The following is a 21,347-nucleotide window of genomic DNA, read 5'->3' on the forward strand; positions in this document are numbered from 1 at the left end:
ATTCCTATGCACACTGTACATATCTTATTTTGAAGTAAAAAACAAATGGGCAAAGCAGCATGTGGCCCGTGGGTCGTAGTTTGAGGACGCCTGGTTAGATTGTAGAACTTCTTTCCCTCTCAGTATCTACAAATCTGCTCATCATTAAGGCTCACATCTAACCAAATATTCTTCATGAGGCCATTCCCAATTCTCTCAGTTAGACTTCATCACTACTTATTTGTCACGTTAACTGCACTCTTATGGTTAATAAAATCCCCACTTCTATTTTATGCCCCCTCCTTTATTTGGGGGCAGGGATTATCTTTGTTCTTCATTAAATTAAAGCACCTTGAAATGAGGGCCCATTCGCTACTCACCTATTTTCTACAACATCTAACATAGTGCCCAGCTCAGAACTTTGTAGGAACCCAATAAATGCTTAGTGAAGGACTAATGGCATCTAGCTCAAATGTGTGCCATGGATATCAAGAATTCCTCTGGAAAATAAAATGTTTCTTTACCCATATGAGAATGGGTAGATTAGAGTTTTATTTTAAACGTATCTTTATGCTCAATGTAATGCTGTTTTTGAGTGACAAGGAAAGTAAATCACCATAACCAAAATTTCTACTTAAAAACAATTCAAACTGAACAAGAGCCATGCAAAGTTGTTTTTATTAAGCTTCATATTCAGCTTACAGCTAAGTATTTCAGGCATTACTCCATTCGACAAGCACACATAGATCTAGGAAACATTTCAAGACACTCCAAGGACTTCATAACTACTGGGAACAGAGCAACTTACTCTGCAGTTAACATGGATGTTAAGTACTTCAAGGAGTCCTTAAGGGAAAGAAGCTAAATGACAACTGGTCCTCTTCTATGAAATTATTATCCTGGACAACTAGCTACAAATGAAAGCACATGACAATGCCATAGCTTCAGAGATTTGGCATCCAAATCCATCCTTTTTATTTAGGATAGGACTCGGAGTCACATATCGGAAAGCAAATCATTCAGAATAGGCTACATGTCAAGTTTTTGATGGATAGTATTAACACTCATAATTAGTTTATGTTTGAAGAAAATCATGAAATGAAAAATTTTGTATTGAAGACCCACTCTGTTAGTGACTATAGGAGATGATTTTGAAGAATTGCTCTCCACTACTGCAGGATTTTTTATGAGTTCTTCTGGGAGATATTCACTGTGACTGTCTTGACTTCTGTATATTCATGGAGACCATATTCTCCCCTAGAGAGAGGGAAAAAAATACCCACAAACATCATTTAGCATAGAGTTCAAATGTACTATAGTCCATGATAGGTATAAGTTTATAATTGCTTATCTGGCCAGGAACAATGGAAAATATTTTGTGTACAGAGCATTTTATATAGCAGCTAGCCAACCAAAAGTGTCTGAACTTACATAAATCCATTTGTGAGAAATACATTTTTAACATCTCTTTCATTTTAAATAAACATGTAGGCCCGATGTAGTGCTCCCCCTGTAATCTTAACACTCTGGAAGGCCAAGGCCAGAGGATAGCTTGAGCTCAAGAGTTCAAGACCAGCCTGAACAAGACCAGACCCTGTGTCTACTAAAAATAGAAAAAAGTTAGCTGGACCAAATGGCACATGCCTGTAGTCATAGCTACTTGGGATGTTGGTGCAAGAGAATCTCTTGAGCCCAGCAGTTTGAGGTTGCAGTGGGCTCTAATGCCACTGCATTCTAGCAAGCATGACAGAGCAAGACTCTGCCAAAAAAAAAAAAAAAAATCATGGATTCTTGGTTGATTTTTATAAAGTGTTCATTTTTTTACATTATTCTACTTGATTTTATAAAGCTCTATCTACTCAAAAGACAATTCAGCCCCATAAGAATTTTGTCATTTCTAGTCTAAATTCACTTTAAGACAAATATAGTAAAAGAGGAGAGGTAGTGATAGATAATCACTCCGTAGTAGTACAACAAAACTGTAAACTAAAGCAGAGCTTGAATTTACCAAGTGCACAGAATTGGCACTGAAATGATGAAGGAGTGAAACTTTCATTCTAAGGGGCTTTAATATGGTTTGAAACAAAATGTTTTGCAGCTGTAGTTTTAGCAATTTCTTCTGAATCTCTGCAAAAAACATCTGATTTTTATTAAACTTTTCTGATTTTTCTCTTTTTTCTTGATTGTTTTCTTTTTAAGGAAGAAGACAAGGGTAGATTGGTCTACCTTCAGACTCTTCCCAGTTGTTTCTTTCTCTTATATGACCTCCTCTATCCCCTACCATTTACTTATATAACTCAAGTCCCACCCAAATGATCAGGAATTAATTGAAGTCAGTCCATTTTTACCCACCTATGTTATTATCAGGTTTATGGGGACCTCCTACCAGTTTTAGAAACTGACTGTATTTACCCTTTGTTGAAGAGACAGCTAAAGGGACTGGGGCTCAGTTATACTCTGTATTGTTCTGACAAGAGAATCAAATTACATGTATATAAAAATAGTGTTAAAATGACAACACTGATGCACGTGTAGCTTATGGAAAAATCAGATCTTGATCCTTTTCTACCCCTCCCTTCTTATGATGTAGACAGATATGTAGAAGGCATCATTTTCTCCTGGGTAACCTAATATCCTTACACTGACTATTTTCTTGGGCAAGTAAGCTTCTAAATATACCTTTTAAAAGCTTCAATGAGCATGTTCTTCAAAGTAATTAAAGGGTTTAGCCTCAGTTTTCTGAAACCCATTAAAAGGATAGTATTTTATCTCATACAGTCAGGTAAATCAACCCAGGATTTTAACCAATAGGCTTTCCATTGTATTTTAGGTCACATGGCATCTGAAGCTCTCAAGAGAGTAATAAGTGTGATTATTGTCCTGCTCAGGCTGGGACATAATATATACCTATGTTCCTGACACTTAGAAAATTATTTATGGTTGATTCCTGTTTTTAACCCTTTCTTATTTGATTCCCTTATGTCTTAACCTTAAAGTCTGTATTCAACAGAATTTATGAGTCTGATCTACTTAAGTTGCTTCATCCACTTTGATTATTTTATCTTCACTGTTCCCAAGAAAATGTGTTAGGTAGCTGGGCCAGCAATGAACTAACTGACCTTCAGATTACTCTATCCTTTGTTCCAGCTTTTTGTAAAAAGAAATTAGTTCTCCCAAGGGATTCTCCAGTAATAGATATTATAAAGAGAAGCAACTAGGGGAGCAAGAAACCATTTGTTGAGTTTCCAGTTTGTGACACTTACAAGGCTAGGGATAAGACATTCATTAACCGTTATAACCATCTTAAGAGGAAAGTTAGCATCTCCATTTGCAATATGAGCAATGGAGGCTCAGAAGTTACACAATGAAGCGGACAGCATGGCTAGCAAGTGGTAGAGTGAGGATGTAAATGCAGTTTGGTCAGACTTAAATGATGTCTTCTCAAATATGCCTTAATTTTTCATGGGTTGACCTCCTCAAAACATTCTAAACATATTCTTGGCTCTTCAATACTCTACAAGTAAAATCTCAGACAATTTTCTTGGCTTCAGGACTTCTTAATCTATATCATATTTAACTCTGAATCATACTTCTCACCCCCATAAATCCACTAGCCCTTCAGCACAACACACATAATGTTCCAATCAAGAATGCCCTCCTGCTGCCCTAGATGAAGCCCCATCTCTTTTGTGAGGTCTTCTCTTACTAACCACTAATGAATGCATGTTGACAATGTTGACAGATCATTCTGTCATTCCTCCATTTCACTGTCTCCCCCATAATATTGTTTAATTGTAAATTTGCTGATTTATTAAGACAAACAACAAAATGCATGGCTACCTCACGTATGACCCTTAGAAACTTAGAAAGACTTACTTTTACTTGCTATTTACCAAATGGTCAGGTTTACTACATTTGATATCATGAGGATTGCATATGATTTATCTTTTTTCTTCAAGAATTTTAAACTTATAGGTAAATGTAAGATAATTTAGAGAAATAAAATGGTTAAATTGCTTGAATAAACTTAACCAAACACCTGGCCACTGTTTTCCATGTTAACATATATATGAACATTTTTACAAAAAGTATGTATCTCCCAGTTTCAAAAGCAACTGAAGGCTTATTTGTACATTTATGTATAAATATTCTCAATCTCTTCCCTATCATAAAACATGTTTTCCTTAGTCAAATTTCCCTCCAGGTTTATATTTTAATTTCAAAAATAACTCATTCAGGTAATTCAAAATTTTGGAGTGTACATCAACAATATTTCAACAAATGAGAATCAGTTCCCTTACACTGATGTTTTCTGAGATAAAGCACCTAATTTACTTATTTAGAGGCATATTCAAATAACTGGGGTGTCTTTGTATTTGCACACTTCTTACAATCACCACATTATGTTTTCACCTCCTTTCTGGAGATGTTTCCCACATGGATTTCTTTCATACATACAGCAAACAATTCTAATAGTAAGCAATATTTCAATCATACTTTAAAGTACCTAATATAGACCCTTAGGAATAGCAGGAGCTTATTAAATTCTAATTCCCTTCTTCCAGCACCTTTCTGTACTTATGGGGTACAGCCAACATTTAATAAGCTATTGGGTGGTATAAATTCTACAGGAAAGGACAGAAGCAGTTTTTATTTAAGGTGGCAACTGTGAGTTAATTTCCTAGGAGTAAAAACCATTTTTATGAAATACGTATATGAATAACAAGTTATTCTTACATTTCTCGTCCATTTCCAGACATCTTGAATCCACCAAAGGGGGACTGGACAGCTCCCATGAGATAGCAGTTCACCCTGAAAAGAGGTTATTATAGATGATACTTACTATATAAGTTTTATTTGTAAATTTTAGAAATTTAGAGAGCTGAAGAATTCCATTAATTTCTATATGACATACTCATTGCAACAAAAAAAGTAGTACGATGAATTAGAATGTGGAAGTATATGGATATACACCACCTAGAATCAAAGAAAATGATACACATATCTATGTGTGTATATGTGTATAGCCTTTCTGGCAGTATATCATGTTCCTGAGAAGGCATAGTTAGAATTATAATAGTTAGAGTTATAGAATAGCCTATATGTCATAGAAGATATGATATGGTTTACTGAGAGATGATATGGTTTACTGACAACTGGAATTTGTTGGGTGGGTATTCTTTTATTTCTTACTGCCTATAGTCAATAGGCTTTGCAATTCTCTTGAGATTTGTGTTCTTAATAGGTTAGTTCAATTTTCTATGGCAACTGAAATATGTATCATATTACTCAGTTCATTTTTCACGATTAATTGGTTCAACAAATTACTTAAACAGAGGCCTTGGTAGAGGTTGGACTTAATTATCAATCTGTTTATTCCCTGTCATGTCTCATCAAGTGTTTAAAGATGCTTATAAAAACAAATACAGCAATGATTGGTAATAGTAATTGTCTTTTAAATGCTAGTATACCATTGGTTGAAATATTAACTATTTTACTATACTTAGATATACAGCAATAAAAATATGATGTCCTCTATCTTAATCTTACAGATTTTCCTGACTTATAATTCCTAAAACAGCCAATGAAATGTTATAACAAGCTTCATTATCAATTAGGCATGCAACATCCTGTTTTTTCAAAATCAAAAACCTGAAATTTGTCTTCAGCTATTGTTTTGTTTTATTTTTTAAGGCAGCAACTGCCTTTCTAGCCAGCCATGTATTTCCAAATGAAAAATCCAAGCCTAAAAAGGTGTAAGGAAACCTGTTAATGTGGTTAACACTGAAAAAGATGTATTGCTGAGGTCTGACTTACCACACTGTCCCGGCCTGCAGAGCAGAGGACACTGTGATGGCTTTATCCAGGTCTTTGGTAAAGATTCCTGCTGCTAACCCATAGTGAGTATTGTTTGCTCTCTTGATCACATCATCTAAAGTTTTAAACTTCATGATTTGCTGCACTGGTCCAAATATCTATACCATAAGAAATGGATTAAATAAATCAAAATGATGGGTTAAAACTAAATATTTCAAATGATATTGCAATTTTTTTTACAAGCTATCCTAAATTGATTAAGATTTTGCTTTTATTCCCAAAACTATGTATAAGAATCCAAATAGGTGGCTGCAGAAATTAGGTGACAATAGGTAATACTCATGTGTTAAGTTCTCTTTGGAACAAAATAGGGCACAAATAATTAAGGCAATGTTCATTTTCTAGATGTTGGACCGAAGCTTCTAAGAACTTATAATTGTACATCAAACTATTACCTTCAGAATTTTTTTTCATTTAGGGCCATTTAAAATTCTCTCCCTATTTTCCTCATCTTCCAAGTTACTACATATAACAGTGAGCTGCAGAAAGCAGTGCTTGCTGTTCTGGATAAATGAATTAGGCAATGATTGATAATAGTAATTGTCTTTTAATTACCAGTATACCATTGGTTGAAATATTAACTATTTTACTGTACTTAAATATTTTCATAATTCATCAAGGTAGGTAAAGTAATATGAATTTGTGTTCAGATTCTGTTGTGTAGCCAAATCTTATGCACTTTACATATACTAAACAGAATGGTTCATTACTGCAAGAGCTTAAAGCCTGAAACACCCTGTACCCATCAATCAAAGCTGGAGTTCATTGGCAATGGCTATAGTTTCAAAAAATAACTAAAAATCACAATTTGCTTATTTTAGCCTAAAGTACTCTCACTTTTGCTAGACTGTATAGGGAGAGCAGTCCAAACTCAAGTTATTCTGTATTTCAGTCCCAGGCAAGAGAAAGACAACTGGACTTTTTCTTAAAAATTAAGCACTTACATTATACTTCAATAAGACATTTATTAAAATTAAATAAAAGAGGAGGTTCCTCTGAGTATTACCAGAATTTTCTGGGAAACTTGAATGAGAGGAGGCAAAAATCAGAAATGACAAATGGTTTTCTGGTTTTCACCACTGTTTTAAGTGTTAGAGGGGAGGGACACACAAGTCAATAGAGGCTGAGTGAGTATCCTAAGGTCGTACATCTAATCACAAGATTGTAACCCAAGAGCCAGACATACAGCAGCTGCTGCACTAAATGTTCTCATATTTTACGTAATTTTAATTGAACTTAGCACATGGCTCCAGGCTTCCACTTTGAAGCAGCAAGTTAGTTGTTCTACTATGAATAATGTGTGAACATAATAAATGTTTCTTTGACTGAAGATCTTTTTCCTAATCCTTTCTGTCTTGATTTCTATCTAATCCTTTATATCTAATCAAGATATATAAAACCAACTAACTTTCATCCTAATTTAGTATATCTTAGTTAAATATTCAGAGAGGATATATATACACACACACGCATACATGTATATACATATATATAATTTACATATTATATATACACACATAAACATTCCAAGTATTTAACTACAATATACAAAATTAGGAAGACTAACAGCTGAAGAACAAAAGGCCAAGAGCACATGGATGGTGCAGAGTGATATTGGGATGAATGCTATTTTCAAATATATAGATGGCTGTTATGTAGAAAAAGGCTATAGGGAAAATATGGTACCAACAGGTAAATCATAAGTACTTATTTTTTGTGTATGTTAAGAACACTTAAAATCTACTCTCTTAGCAATTGTGAAGTACGTTAAGATGTTATTAATTATAGTCACCATCATTACAATAGATCTCTTGCATTTATTCCTTCTCACTGAACTTTTATACACTTGACCAACATCTCCCACCCTCACACCCCACTCCCCCAAGACCCTGGAGACCACCCTTCTACTCTCTGCTTCTGTGAATCTCACTTTTTTAGATTCCACATATAAGTGAGATAATGCTGTATTTGTCATTTTGTGCCTGGCACGTGTCACTTAGCACAGTGTCCTCCAGGTTCATTTATGCTGTCACAAATGACAGGATTTTTTTTCCTTTACTTTAAAACTGTGGGAAGGAAGCACCTAGAAATTGCTCAGCGTCTTGATCTGTTTGGCTGAAAATTTTTGGCTGGCCCAATGGATTCCTTACTACCTTTAGTCCTGATCACAAATAAACCTTTATGAGAAATAAAGAGTAACATTTATTTTGAAAGATGTTCAAAGAGGTGAGAAACTTAAAGGGACACTCTATATACAAACATGCAGACAAAAGAAGGCAACCACAGGACAGAATGAACCCATTTACCTCCTCTTTGGCGATGCGCATGTCGTCTGTAACATTAGAGAAAACCGTGGGCTGGATAAAGTAGCCTTTGTTCCCCCATGGGCCTCCGCCACATTCCAGTTTGGCCCCTTCTTTCTTCCCACTCTCAATGAGATCAAGTATTTTGTTATGTTGTTCCTTGTCAATCTGTTTGAAAAATATCACATGACAATGCAAAAAAAAAAGGATGCTTGTAAAGATAACACATTGCTGGGTCCATTAATGAGAGTTTCAAAATGCTAAACTATTGCTATTAAATCACATAGAATTAAAACAGCTAACAGAGGTTCAGAGTCATTCTTTGCAGATTCATTCTTTGGGTATAGTTTCTTCTCATGACATTTTAGGAAAGAGTGCTTAAAGATGGATAACTATATTTAGTATCTGTTTAACACTTATATAAGAAAAGCATGTCAATAGTGCAAACCTTTCACACAATTGGCATTTATTCACTCTAGAAGAAATGCCTGTTAACAATCTAATCCATTAACATAGAAACTGTGTTCCCAATTGAAATATTAATGAAAGGAGTGAACGGAGACAAAGAGAACTTTGATACTGGGTTTAAGAGATATGGCAGCTGGAAAGCACATGCTTTCAGATTTGTCTTAAAAGACTCCTGTGTCTATGTTTGGATCTCCCCACTGTTGAACCATCTCTGCTGGGCTGGTCCATGCTCTTGGATATCACATTCTGAATGCAGTTAAGGCATCCTCCTGGTTTAGGTCCCCTTGGGGCAGTCAATAGGTTCAGTTCCAATTTCTGGCCTCTCCTGATTGTGACCATCCTGCTTCATTAACTGGGCCACGTCTAAATATATGACAAGTATTACAAAACTTAAATGGTCTTTTAAATAATAATTTTATAAGAAAAAAAATGAGTTCAGTGTTCTGGTTGTGAATACCAGAGACACATACTCCTTTCCCCATCCACTGGCATGGGAAGGTTAAATATTGTTTCAATTCCTGCTTTGGTAGGTTGAATGATTGCATAATTCTCAGTCTCCAAATCACTGGTAAAACTGTCCGTCTCAAACAGAGACTAGGTTCACAATTAAAGGCAAAACAGGAGATCCAGGAGTTAAGGTGGAGGGTAGCATCTCTTTCCAGCTTAACTTGTCTCTTCTCATTACTTAGAAAGTGTTCTTTATCCTCTTCTTTGACTCTGCAAATCTTCCAGGCCCCAGCTCTCATATTTAACTATTCATAGATTAAGTGCTATTTGAAACCAGAAACTACCTTCTAAAATTTGGCACAATATTTGATGCAATGTCATTCAATGCTCTTTAGTACACCATATTTAACAGAATATTTCCCAAAGAAAACCTTCCTTCATTTCTCACAGATTAAGGCAGTTGTAGTGTGGGTTTAAGGTATTTAAATTGAATACAGCTAGGCTAAGTGGGTAGTGTTAGAGAGAGACTGCTTGGTTAAGATATTTTAGTTTTTCAGTAAATAGTCAAGGATCCATGTTCCTCCATGAGAAGCTTCTCTGTCTTATTCCAAGATATTGATCTGACTATGCCCTCAACATGATGTTTTGGTTTTTATTTCAAGATACATTTCCCAAGTCATAATGTTTTCCTGTCTGTGAGCACAGTGATACCCAGTGACAATCCAATCCCTGCATATGTACTAGAGAAAGAGGCTGAAAGGATTTGTTTGTTGGAAAACTTAGCTGGTCACTAGCTTCTAAAACTACAGGACTTCATATTTCAGTGCTTGCTACTGATAATGTGGTCCTACAGCCAGCAGCTCTGATCACTTGGTAGCAAAATGTGCTTCTCGGACCCCACCCCACACGTACTGAATCCTTGGATGATTCAGATGCACAGGAAAGACTGAGAACACTGTGCTGGAGCTTGGGGTTAGTGACAAAACATTCCAGCTATATTTAGGGACACACACAGTTTGGTTTGGGTAACTTCCATTCAGCGTAAATATAAACCTTCTTTAGGAGGTGTCAGATTGATCTTATGTGAACTTAACCTTCTTTTGGATCTCAGGAACTGCTCGATGCTAGGAGTAGCAGGACCTCTTCACTGTGTGAGGGGCCTGGGCTCATTGCTAGTCTAGGAAAGGATTGGCATCGATGATATTGTTGTAACAGTCTCAGAGTACACATTTTCATGTGTTTGTGCAAATTCTTTGATTCCTTAGGCTTGATGGGTTGAAGAAAAAGGCAAATTAAGAAAATCCACTGATACATATCTCAAATTATTTAGAAACTACAAATCAACAAGTGCAATTAGAATAAATAAGTCATTGATCTGTATGATAATTATCACCATACTATGAAAATAGAAACATGTAGTATTTAATTAACAGTGACTTGAGCATGTAAACTCAATGCTCTGATGGAAGAATTATGTGGATTATCTCATTTGCCTACAGAATGATCCCACAAGGTTGATCGTGCTATCCCTGTTTTACAGATGAGGAAATACAGTCTCATGAAATTTAGAATTTAAATCCAGCCTGTACTCAAACGCCCACCTTTACACACTCTAACAAGATGGTACTCTGCTGACAATGTTTACACAGTTTACATGGATATCATCACTTCTTTTTCAAATTAAAATACTGATTTTTTCCAAGTTTTTAAGGAAATACACATTTTTGTCTATGAAGTCAAATAGGAAAATCACTTTACAAATAATGAAAAAAAGATATAAACACACACACATAATACAAATAAATAAAATATACATATACGTATATATATATTGCATGTTCCAGCTCCCACATATTTTGTTCAATTGGTTCATTGGTTATGTCTTGCATAACCAATGTTCAATATTAAGCATCCTAGATATTCTCTTCTCTCTTCTTTATAGATCTATACATCCATCAGCTATCTATCAATCAAATGGCAAAGGGTTTTACTTTTAGACAGATAGATACATAGATATTTAGAGAGAGAAATAACCACAAGAGAAAATTTAGAATGCTATTCTTTTATGGTATGAGTGACCAAGTCATATTGAATTAAATATATTTCTTGGAATCCAGTCGAAAAGTTATCACATAAGATCAAAATTGACAACTACTGTTATGTAGTTATGTAGTCATTAAACTCAAAAACAAATGCAAAAAATAATGGGATCAATGTAAAGCAAATTACCTTATTTCCTGATGAAGGTATTCCAGGGCTTTTAAATTTTAATATTTGGCATTGCCCAAGTCCTAAGATTCTTTTACTTGGATGTCCTGGGATGGTAAGAAAAGTCCAAGATACTCTTCTAACTCACTTAGAATGTACGTTCCATGAGGTCAGGGATCATGTCCTCCCTGTTCCTTTTGACATTGCCAGGAAACTATCTCAGGTTTTAGCTGATAGTAGTGTGCATAAATTTTAGTTCACTGAATTTATTTGTGAATAAGTAAAGAATTGTGTTTGGTTTCAAATCAACAACATGGAACAGTGTATGAGCTTTAGCATGAAAGAATATATCCTCCAAAGCTTAATGTCTAGACTCTAGAACAGGATTTCTCAGTAGCAGTCCTATTGGCATTTTGGCCAGTTAATTTTGTTTGGGGACTCTCTTGTACATTGTAAGATATTTAGCAGTATTTCTGGCCTCTACTCACTAGATGCCAGGAGAACAACTCCTCCTCACTCTGAAGTCATGATAACTTGAAATGTCTCCAGATATTGACAATTATCCCCTGAGTGAGGCAAGCAAAGTTGATCCTAGTTGTGAATCAAGGATTTAGAGCATGATCTTTAAGAGCAGGAGGAAATTCATAACCAAAGGTATAGGAGCTTGAATAATAGACAATGAACAGAAAATTGTGCAAAGAATAGGGAAAAGTGACCTTTGCTAAGAGAGACACTTTTATTGATAATGGTTCAAAGAAAATCAGGAGCCCTACAGGAATAATTGAGTTTTGACAACTAAAATGATAAGTTTGCCAAAAACCTGGAAACTCAATACCATTTAGGACACTCATCTACCATTAAAGGGTCTGAGTAAGTGAACTGTGAAGCGGATTTGGGTTGTGCATCTCTATGAGATGGGAGCTGAGATGGAGGATTGATTCTGAGGAAGAAATGATAGGAAAGTATAAGAACTTTGAATTGGACAGATAGGAATCCAGAAGTGTGCCAACTGAGGAAAGCAAGAGCTTTATAGCGTTTATTAATTTCCCTCATATCTTTAATTTCCGGCATGGTTCTTACACTGTTTCTAGGCAGAAAAATGGGGCGATGCAAAAACAGAATAATTTCTTTATCATTGGGAATTGTTTTTTTTTATCATAAAATTGGCACAGTATTTTTACCTAAGAAGACATATAGGTGAGAAATAACCTTAACAAAATCTAAAGCTGAATAGGATACTTTACTCTTGTCCCCTGAAAATGTTATTCCTTCTATTATATACTCACCTGAGGGCCTTGATTTACTCCTGGAGTCAGAGGATTTCCAAAAACATACTTCTTAGCGCGCTCTACACTCCTACGAACAAACTCATCGTAAATTGATTCTTCCACAAAAAGCCTGGATGCGGCTACACAACACTGACCCTGGTGGTAGCATACTCCTTGGTGTGCATATTCAACAGCACTGTCCACTGCAAAGAAGACATTCACATTAAAGAAGAGATAATTTCTACAGCTTATATATTGTTTCTTCACTGTACACAAAACTTAGTTGCCCAGGGTACAAGATTCTAGGTTGGGCATTATTCTGTTAATAAGAGTGAGAATGGGGCCCCAGTCTCTTCCTGCTTGTAAGGTTTCAATTGAGAAGTCTGACGTTATTTGGATGGACTTTCCTTTGTATGTTACTTGTTTCTTTCACCTTACAACTTATAGGAGGGTCTCTTTAGTGGATATTTTGATCAATCTGTTGACTGCATGTTGTGGAATATTCTTCTTTGTGTTGAATCTCCCAGAGGTCTTATAAGCTTCTTGTACCTGGATATCTAGATTTTTTGCAAGGCCTGGGAAATTTTCCTCTATTATATATTCAAATAGCTTATTCAACCCTTGCGTGTTTTCTTCTTCAGACTCACGGCTGTTCATATCTTTCATGTTAGGCTTCTTTGCATAATTCCACATTACTTGTAAGTTTTTCTCTTTTCTCTTATTTCTCTGCTCTATCTCTGTGATTGATTTATTTAATTGGAAGGTGTTAGCTTCAATCCTTGAAATTTTTTCTTCTGTTTGAGCTACCCTGATCTTGAGGCTTTCCACTATGTTTTGTAGTTCCTTGAATAAATTGTTCAATTCCAGGAGTTCAGTTTGATTTTTCAGTAATGTTTCAATTTCTTTCATAAAAGAAATTTCATAAAGAACTTTCTCCATTTTTTGTGTGCCTTCTTTGTGTTGGTTATCCATCTTTTCTTGCATATTATTGCATTTCTTATAATCTATGTTAGAAATTCTTCTTCTGTCATTTTAGTGTTCTGAATTTGGTTAATGTCCATTGCTAGAGAGCTAATGTTCCTCTTTGGGAGTGTGCTTTCTGCAAGACATTCTCAGGTAAGCAAATACTGCGGGAATTCACCAAGACAAGACCAGCCCTCCAAGAAGTACTTAAAACAGAGTTACACACAGATCAGCACAATAAACACTCACGAATGTAAAACCACATCAAAGGTCAGATACCACAATGTCTCAGGAGAGAAAACAAAGTTCAACCCAATAGGATGAACAGAAATTTGCCCCACCTATCAGTTTTCTCAATAAATGTGAATGGCTTGATCTCCCCACTCAAGAGACATAGCTGGCTGAATAGCTAAAAAACATACAAGCCAAGTATCTACTGTCTTCAGGAAACACATCTAATCTGCAAGGATGCATTTAGACTCGAGGAAAAGGGGTGGATATCAATATTTCAAGCAAATGGTAGCCTAAAGAAGGCTGGCATGGAGGTTTTGATTTCAGATAACTTAGTTTTTAAATCAACAAAAGTAATGAAAGACAAAGTGGGTCACTATATAGTGGTGAAGAGTACAGTTCAACTAGAAGACATAACAATTCTAAATATGCACCCAACATAGGTGCACCCAAATACATAAAGCAAACTTTACATGATCTAAACAAATTGAGCAACACCATAATAGCTGGAGACTTCAACACCCTGCTGACAGTACAGGGCAGATCCTCCAAACATAAAGTTAAAAAACAAATAATGGGTTTAAACAGAACTCTAGAACAAATGGGCCTGACAGACATTTACAGGAGATTCTACACAAAACCACTGAATATACATTCTTTTCATTGACTCATGGGACATTGTCTAAGATTGACCATAACCTAGGAAACAAAGCATGTCTCAAAAAATATAAAAAAATAGATACCGTATCATGTATCTTCTCAGACCACAGTGGAATAAAAGTAGAAATCAAGCCTAAGAGAAACTCTGATTTCTACACAAAGTCGTGGAAACTAAACAACCTTCTGCTGAATTACTACTTCATAAATGAGGAAATCAAGATGAAAATCCAAAGATTCTTTGAACTAAATGAAAAAGAGACACAAATTATCAAAATCTGTGGGACACAGCTAAAGCAGTCCTGAGAGGAAAGTTTATTTTCATAAATGCCTATATCCAAAAGACAAAAGATCTCAAATAGACAACCTAATGAATCAACTCAAAGAGCTGGAAAAAGAGGAACAGACCAACCCCATACCCAGCAGAAGTGAAATTAATAACATAAAATTACAACTAAATGAAATAGACAACAAGAAAACTATACAGAGGATTAATGCAACAAAAAGTTGACTATTGGAAAAAATAAACAAAATTGACACTCCTTTGGCTAGACTAATGAAAAGCAGAGAAGAAAAATATCTAATAAGCTCCACCAGGAACAAAAAGGAGACATTACAACAGATGCCACGGAGATAAAGATATAATCTATGAATACTACCAAAACCTTTAAGCACACAAACTGGAAAATGAGGAGGAAATGGACAATATTTTAGAAAAACACAGCCTCCCTAGGCTCAAGCAGGAAGAAGTAGAATTTCTGAATAGACCAATATCAAGTGCCAAAACTGAAACAGCTATAAAAATCCTTCCTAAAAAGAAAATACCCAAACCTGCTGGTTTCACACCAGAATTTTTTCACACTACAAAGAAGAACTAGTGCCTATCCTGCAAAAATTATTCCACAATATTGAGAAGGATGGAATTATCCCCAACACATTTTATGAAGCCAACATAACCCTGGTACCAAAACCAGAAAAGGCTATAACAAAAAAGGAAAACTATATACCAGTATCCTTTATGAATATAGATGCAAAAATTCTCAAAAAAATCCTAGCAAACCAAATGCAGATGCTTATCAAGAAAATAATGCACCACAACCGAGTGGGCTTCATCCCAAAGATTTAGGGATGTTTCAACATACACAAATCAATAAATGTAATTCACCATATAAATAGAAGCAAAAACAAAAGCCATATGATCCTCTCAATAGACCCCAAAAAAGCATTTAACAAAATTCAACACCCTTTTATGATAAGAATGCTTAACAAAATAGGCATAGACACAAGTCATGTATGACAAACCCACAGCCAACATCATAATGAGTCAGAAAAAAATTGAAAGAATTCCTAATTATAACTGGAACCAGGAAAGGTTGCCCACTATCTCCACTTCTATTCAACATAATGCTGGAAGTCCTGCCTATAGCAATCAGAAAAGAGGGTGGAATTAAGGGTCTCCAAAAGAGGACAGAAGAGATCAAACTCTCACTCTTTGCTGATGATATGATATTATATTTAGAATTTATTTAAATAGTAGGTGTGATTTTCCTCTGGACATTTCATTTAATGAGCATTTGTCCAAGAGAGAAGGGGGATAACAAGTGTGAAATTGCTGTCTTCCCTTTATGACTCAGTGCAAATTGTCTCTGGGGTATCTCATTATGCTTAATAAGACATTAATAATTAAAGTTATGGGATTTTATCCATACCATGGCCCCTAAATGCCAAATGATTACATTATTCAGAATTTATGTGAGGAAATTACAATCTATTCCAAGCCAGGAAGAAATTGTGTTTGTATTAAACTTATTTATGATTTATAAGTTTAGGATGATTTAAGAGATATTCAAGAGTAATTCTGAACTCTGATTAATTCCCTATACTTTGATGTTAAAAGCAAACTCTTTTGTAAAATTTAATTTCATTGAATGGCTTTATCAGACCCAGAAAGGACAAAGGGTGAAAAGCGAAAGTGGCTCATACTCACAGTCCGCATCAGCAAACACGATGCAAGGGCTCTTCCCCCCAAGCTCCAGGGTCACCCTCTTCAGATTGCTTTTCCCAGCAGCTTCTTTGATCAATTTGCCAACCTGAAATGGAGCATTACAAAAGAAGAAGGCTTAATCTGCTCTCATGAAGACAGGTTTATTTAGTGTTTTAAATTTATATGATGTATGTGTCATAGTCAAACTTTACTGTAAAATTAAATTTAGGAGAATCCCTGACATTTTTCAAGATTTGGCACCTTTAGATATAAAAGGCACATTTCTCCAAGCATGCAGACACCAAGAAATCAGAAAAATGCTCATCAGTAAGAAAGCAGAGATAGAGAACCTGAGAGTAGATCATGATTGGCTCTACACAAGAGGTTACTTTTCATTTTAATAAGAACTTCATCTCTCCATGGATTGATCAGACACATCATGACCCAATCACAATTTATCTATGACGCCTTTTCGTGCCTCTACTGACACCCAGAGAACTCTACCAACCCAATTGGCATATTCACCACCTCCTGAATCTCGTCTCTCTTCTCATCATATGCCCACCCCAACCTGGGCTACCTCCACGTTCTACCCTTCTTTAGGGTCCAGCTCATATCTTAGCTTCTCCTTGAATCCTGATGATCTAGGTAGAAACAACTCTTTTCTCCTGGCCTCCCAGGAACTTCTTGGAGACTCTTTCAGTGTCTGCATCAGATTGTATTATTTGTATAGACATAAACTCCCCAAACAGATTGTGACCTACATGATAGCAGTGATGATACCCTAACACTGCTTACATCTCCTCAGTAGCATCTATGCACAGTGGGCTCACTTAACTGTTGACTGAATAATAGACTTCTCTCTCTTTCCTCCCCAGTAACACACATACTCTGAACAGTGAAGTAGAAGAAAAAAAATTGGATCTGTGCTCTGTGCTGCTACTTCAGTTGCTGGAATCCTACTATTCTGGTTTCTTCTTTAATGCTAGTTGCCCTCTATTGTCTTCAACTTTTTTCTTTGTGGATCACTTCTCTTCAACATTATTTTCTAACATTGTTCTTGTTTTTGTATCCCTAAAACTTGGCTTGTTTCATAATTATTTATTTTTTATTATTTTTATTGGATACTTAATTCACTAAAATGATGTTTGCTTTTCTTTATTGTAAATATATTTCACTTTACTTTGCTTCTTTTGTTCTCTGGGTTTATTTTTTCCTGATACACATGATAGATTTTAATAAAAAATTTATATTCTAACTGAACAAAAGTAGATGCTTGCTAAGCATATGTAGAAATTTTATGTGGTTACTGAACTGCTACTCTGCATTATAGAATAAAGCATTAATCGATCTAATGTTTTCATTTTAAAGATTTTATGGATCTAAATCAAACCCCTAAGAGTAGATTAATAAAAATAAACTAAAAGTAGACTTTCATTAGTTAACCCAGTCTGGAATGTCTCTTGTGTCTCGTTTTGATTTTACAACATACTCCTAAGGACTATTTTCAAAAGTTGAATTTCCATTTAAGATGATTAAGAATTTTCTTTATTCTAGATAACATTCTTTGCCTTTCCCTCTTTGAGTTCCCCAATTTTATTCTGCATCATTTTTTTTTTCTTTTCCTGTCTTTAAATTTAGGTTTACTGGAGAAACTTTATTGATTTTTTTTAGGGACTTTATTAAAGTAGATAACTTTTATCTTGGGAAAGAGTAAAATCAGAATTATTTTTCTAAACCCTAAGATATCAAGACCAGTGTGAAGAATGGTTAGAAGTAAGGATGAGGAAGAAAGGTTATTCTTTTGCTTAGTGCAAGTTTAAGCAGCCAATAAAAGGCTTACTTGAATTTTCCCAAAAGTCTAAGCCCAAGCAAAGAAACATCCATTTTCTGTCTCATGATTTCTTTCCTTTCCTTGGAAATAAGTAAAGATTCATCGTTTTTCTCAGAGGTTTGCAATGAAGAAAAGATAAGAACCATTAAAACTATGGGTAAATAGTATATTCCGTGATACTGTGGCATTTCCATGTGAGGAAGAAGTAGCAAATGCTCATGAAAAGGGAATAGCCCACTGTATCTTGCACAATGTGAGTAGGGATTATTTTATACAAATGCCATGGGACATTAAAATTCTTACCTTGCTAAAAGTGTTGTGAGAGTGGGAATCTTTGCTACAATGACCACAAAGGATATAACATGTTGTTTGCCTTTTTCATGGCATTTGCCAAGTTCCCTGATATCTGCCCAGCAAAAAACCTGAAGCTAATAGGGAACTCAGAAAGAGATTCCAGGAAACATGGACCTAAGTTCCATGCATTGGAACTAAGATGGGTTTCCCAGTGTGGCTTCTAAAATCATATTATCTACACTTAATTCTTTATACTTATTTAAAATTAGTCACTGTACTGGTTTTGCTAGATAATAATGAACAAGAGCCTTTGTGGATATTCCACAAGGGAGAGAAAGACACATAAAAAGGCCACAGGCACGGGCTCTTATAGTTGCGTATCACGGACAATAGGAACGCAGACGGATGTTGTTAAATTCAGAGAGCTCCTGCGACTGCAGAGGAGAGGAAAAACCAGCCAGGGAATGTGTGGTGGGAGCCAGGTTGGAACAGGTTATGACCACGTGTGAATGAAAAGCATGTGGGAATGAAAAGGTACATGGAATAATCAGGAAGCGATGGGGAGAGTGGCAGAGATGGGGACAATTTATAGGGAAAAGAAGCTCTTCCCTCACACCTTCCAAATTATTGTGAGAAATTAAAGAGTTGTAGAGGAAAGAGAAAAAGGAACAGAGTACAGACACATACAATAGCCATGGCATTTACTGATTGCTGGGTAGTGTGCTACGTGTTTCACTACTCATTAGCTCTCTTAGTTTTATTCTGTGCAACTCAGTAAGGTTGATATTCTTGTCTCCATTTTACAAATGAAGAAACTAAATTAACAAGGATATTTAACTTTTGAAGACACACTGCTAGGAAAGGTAGAGTCAGAATATGAACACAGATGTTTCTTAGTTTTAATATCAGTATTTTGAGGTGTTTGGGGTAGGTGAAGTTTCCACCCCCTCCAAATGCAACAGAGGTTCAGGGACGAGCCAAGACAGACAGGCAGTGATGCTGGAGTTGGGATCAGGGAACAGCATCCTCTGGTCCAGATGAACTGGAGAGTGAGCAGGTGTGGTTCTAGGCCTTGAAAGCTACATGGATTCCCTATTGGGGGAAGTTCTAGAAGTTCAGGCTGAGGCATTTGTTCCTTTTCTTCCCTTACCATCTCTGCTACAATTTCATTCTGTGGTTTCCCCATTTTAAAATTGATTGCCACGTCTTGAACATTCTCATTTGTTTTGTTCACAATAAATCCTGAATGTGGGGTTGGCTTTCCCCTGCCTCAATTAGGGATTTACAGAATGCAAACTTTTACTACTCTATGCCTATGAAAAACAAAGAAAAATATGTATGTATTTATCTCATTTTAAAACTATCAAGAATATTTGATCTTCCAACATTTCTGTCGTCTATATCAATGTTTCTTTATATTGGAGTGGCTCATTGGGATCATAAAGTAATGAAATTACTTTCACCTCCCTATCTGAAATGTTCTTTTTCCTTCTCAATTTCCAGGGAGTTAAGAAAAAAAAAAAGTAACAAATCCTCAAAACTCACAGCAAGTTCTAGCATCCATTTGGACATCATTATTCCTTCCTGTGCACCCCCTCACAGCATTTTTACATATTTTAGTACTTATCACATCCTGCCTTGATTCTTACTTGCCTCAGCAGCTCTCTAAGATGGGGTGATGCTCACTCTTTACCCACTACACTGCACACCGATGAAAGGCATACAGTAGTTGTTGCATCTAACAATGTCACATTATCTAACAGAATGATTCAATGATTTTTTTTTTCTTGGTACAGTATGATCTCACCACTTTCTTTTGTTAGGATACAAAATTATCTCAATAAATGGGAATCCCTTTTCCCAAAGTCTACCTTTCAGAATGTTCTCTCTCCTTCCTGTTTTTCCTGGTGGTGCTCATGGTTGGATTACTGGTCTTTAACCTTTGGATGGCCAAGTTGTAGCCAGACAGAAAAGTTAGGCTAGGCCAAGAGTAACATTGAAGGAATGTGAGTTTCTGGCTCCCTTTCTGAATGCCTAAAGAGGAGAGAGCCCCAGACAAGGAGCTATGGGTGAGGCTCTACTATTTAATTTTAATAATCTACAAACATTACATTCATTCATACAAATCATCTATGGCCTAATTTACATTTTCTACTGTGGACCATACTAATCATAGGACAAGATTTCAACAGCTATATTTCTCATCAGATATAATGAGAACATGTTAAAAATAGTTCACTCTAGTCCAAGTTTGTAATAGGTATTTCATTTCATCCAAACTACATCTGCTTATGTTCTATACACATATTTGAAGGCTAAAATAAGGATGATTAAAAGGAACTTTAGTTTTAAGGAAGTATTGGCTCAAAAATAGTTACATAAAACATGCTTCTGGCTTCTGATAGCTGGAGATGCAGACATTCTTAACTTCTGGGCTGAGTAAGTGACATTACCTCTGTTGATCCTGTGAAGGCCACTTTGTCTACATCCATGTGAGAAGAGATGGCTGCTCCTGCAGTAGGCCCGTAACCAGGGACGATATTCACCACTCCAGGAGGAAACCCTGCCTGAGAGGTAAAAAAGGAAAATTCATCTAAGTGGTTTTATTCTTCACTATTATTGTTATTATTACAGTTATTATATACTACTAACAATATATTACAGTTATTATTAGCCCACATAAAAATAACCTCAGGGGTTGCATTACTGAAGGCCCATTTCTCAAGGTAAGGCTATGGATTATTGCTCCACTGATGACTGTCTCAAATCTCATAATAGTAACTCACGAAGAAAGTATAAGTGTTTGGTAAATTACTTACGTAGAAGGAAATCAA

General features: G+C 35.7%; 1 protein-coding gene across 1 annotated transcript in view; it reads right to left on the bottom strand.

The window, feature by feature from the left end:
• Positions 1-641: 641 nt before the first annotated feature.
• The window catches only part of LOC105874769 (aldehyde dehydrogenase 1A1-like), a 40,515-nt gene continuing 19,809 nt past the window's right edge, over positions 642-21,347 (bottom strand). Inside the window, exons 7-13 of the mRNA XM_076008627.1 lie at positions 20,967-21,080; positions 16,389-16,491; positions 12,569-12,753; positions 8,163-8,327; positions 5,797-5,954; positions 4,717-4,791; positions 642-1,236 (exon numbers count right to left, since the gene is read on the bottom strand). Coding sequence (XP_075864742.1) covers positions 1,164-1,236; positions 4,717-4,791; positions 5,797-5,954; positions 8,163-8,327; positions 12,569-12,753; positions 16,389-16,491; positions 20,967-21,080 — 873 coding nt within the window. The 3' untranslated portion in view covers positions 642-1,163. The remainder of the gene's footprint in view (positions 1,237-4,716; positions 4,792-5,796; positions 5,955-8,162; positions 8,328-12,568; positions 12,754-16,388; positions 16,492-20,966; positions 21,081-21,347) is intronic.

This window comes from Microcebus murinus, chromosome 12, assembly GCF_040939455.1.
Source record: "Microcebus murinus isolate Inina chromosome 12, M.murinus_Inina_mat1.0, whole genome shotgun sequence".
NCBI classification, from domain to species: domain Eukaryota; kingdom Metazoa; phylum Chordata; class Mammalia; order Primates; family Cheirogaleidae; genus Microcebus; species Microcebus murinus.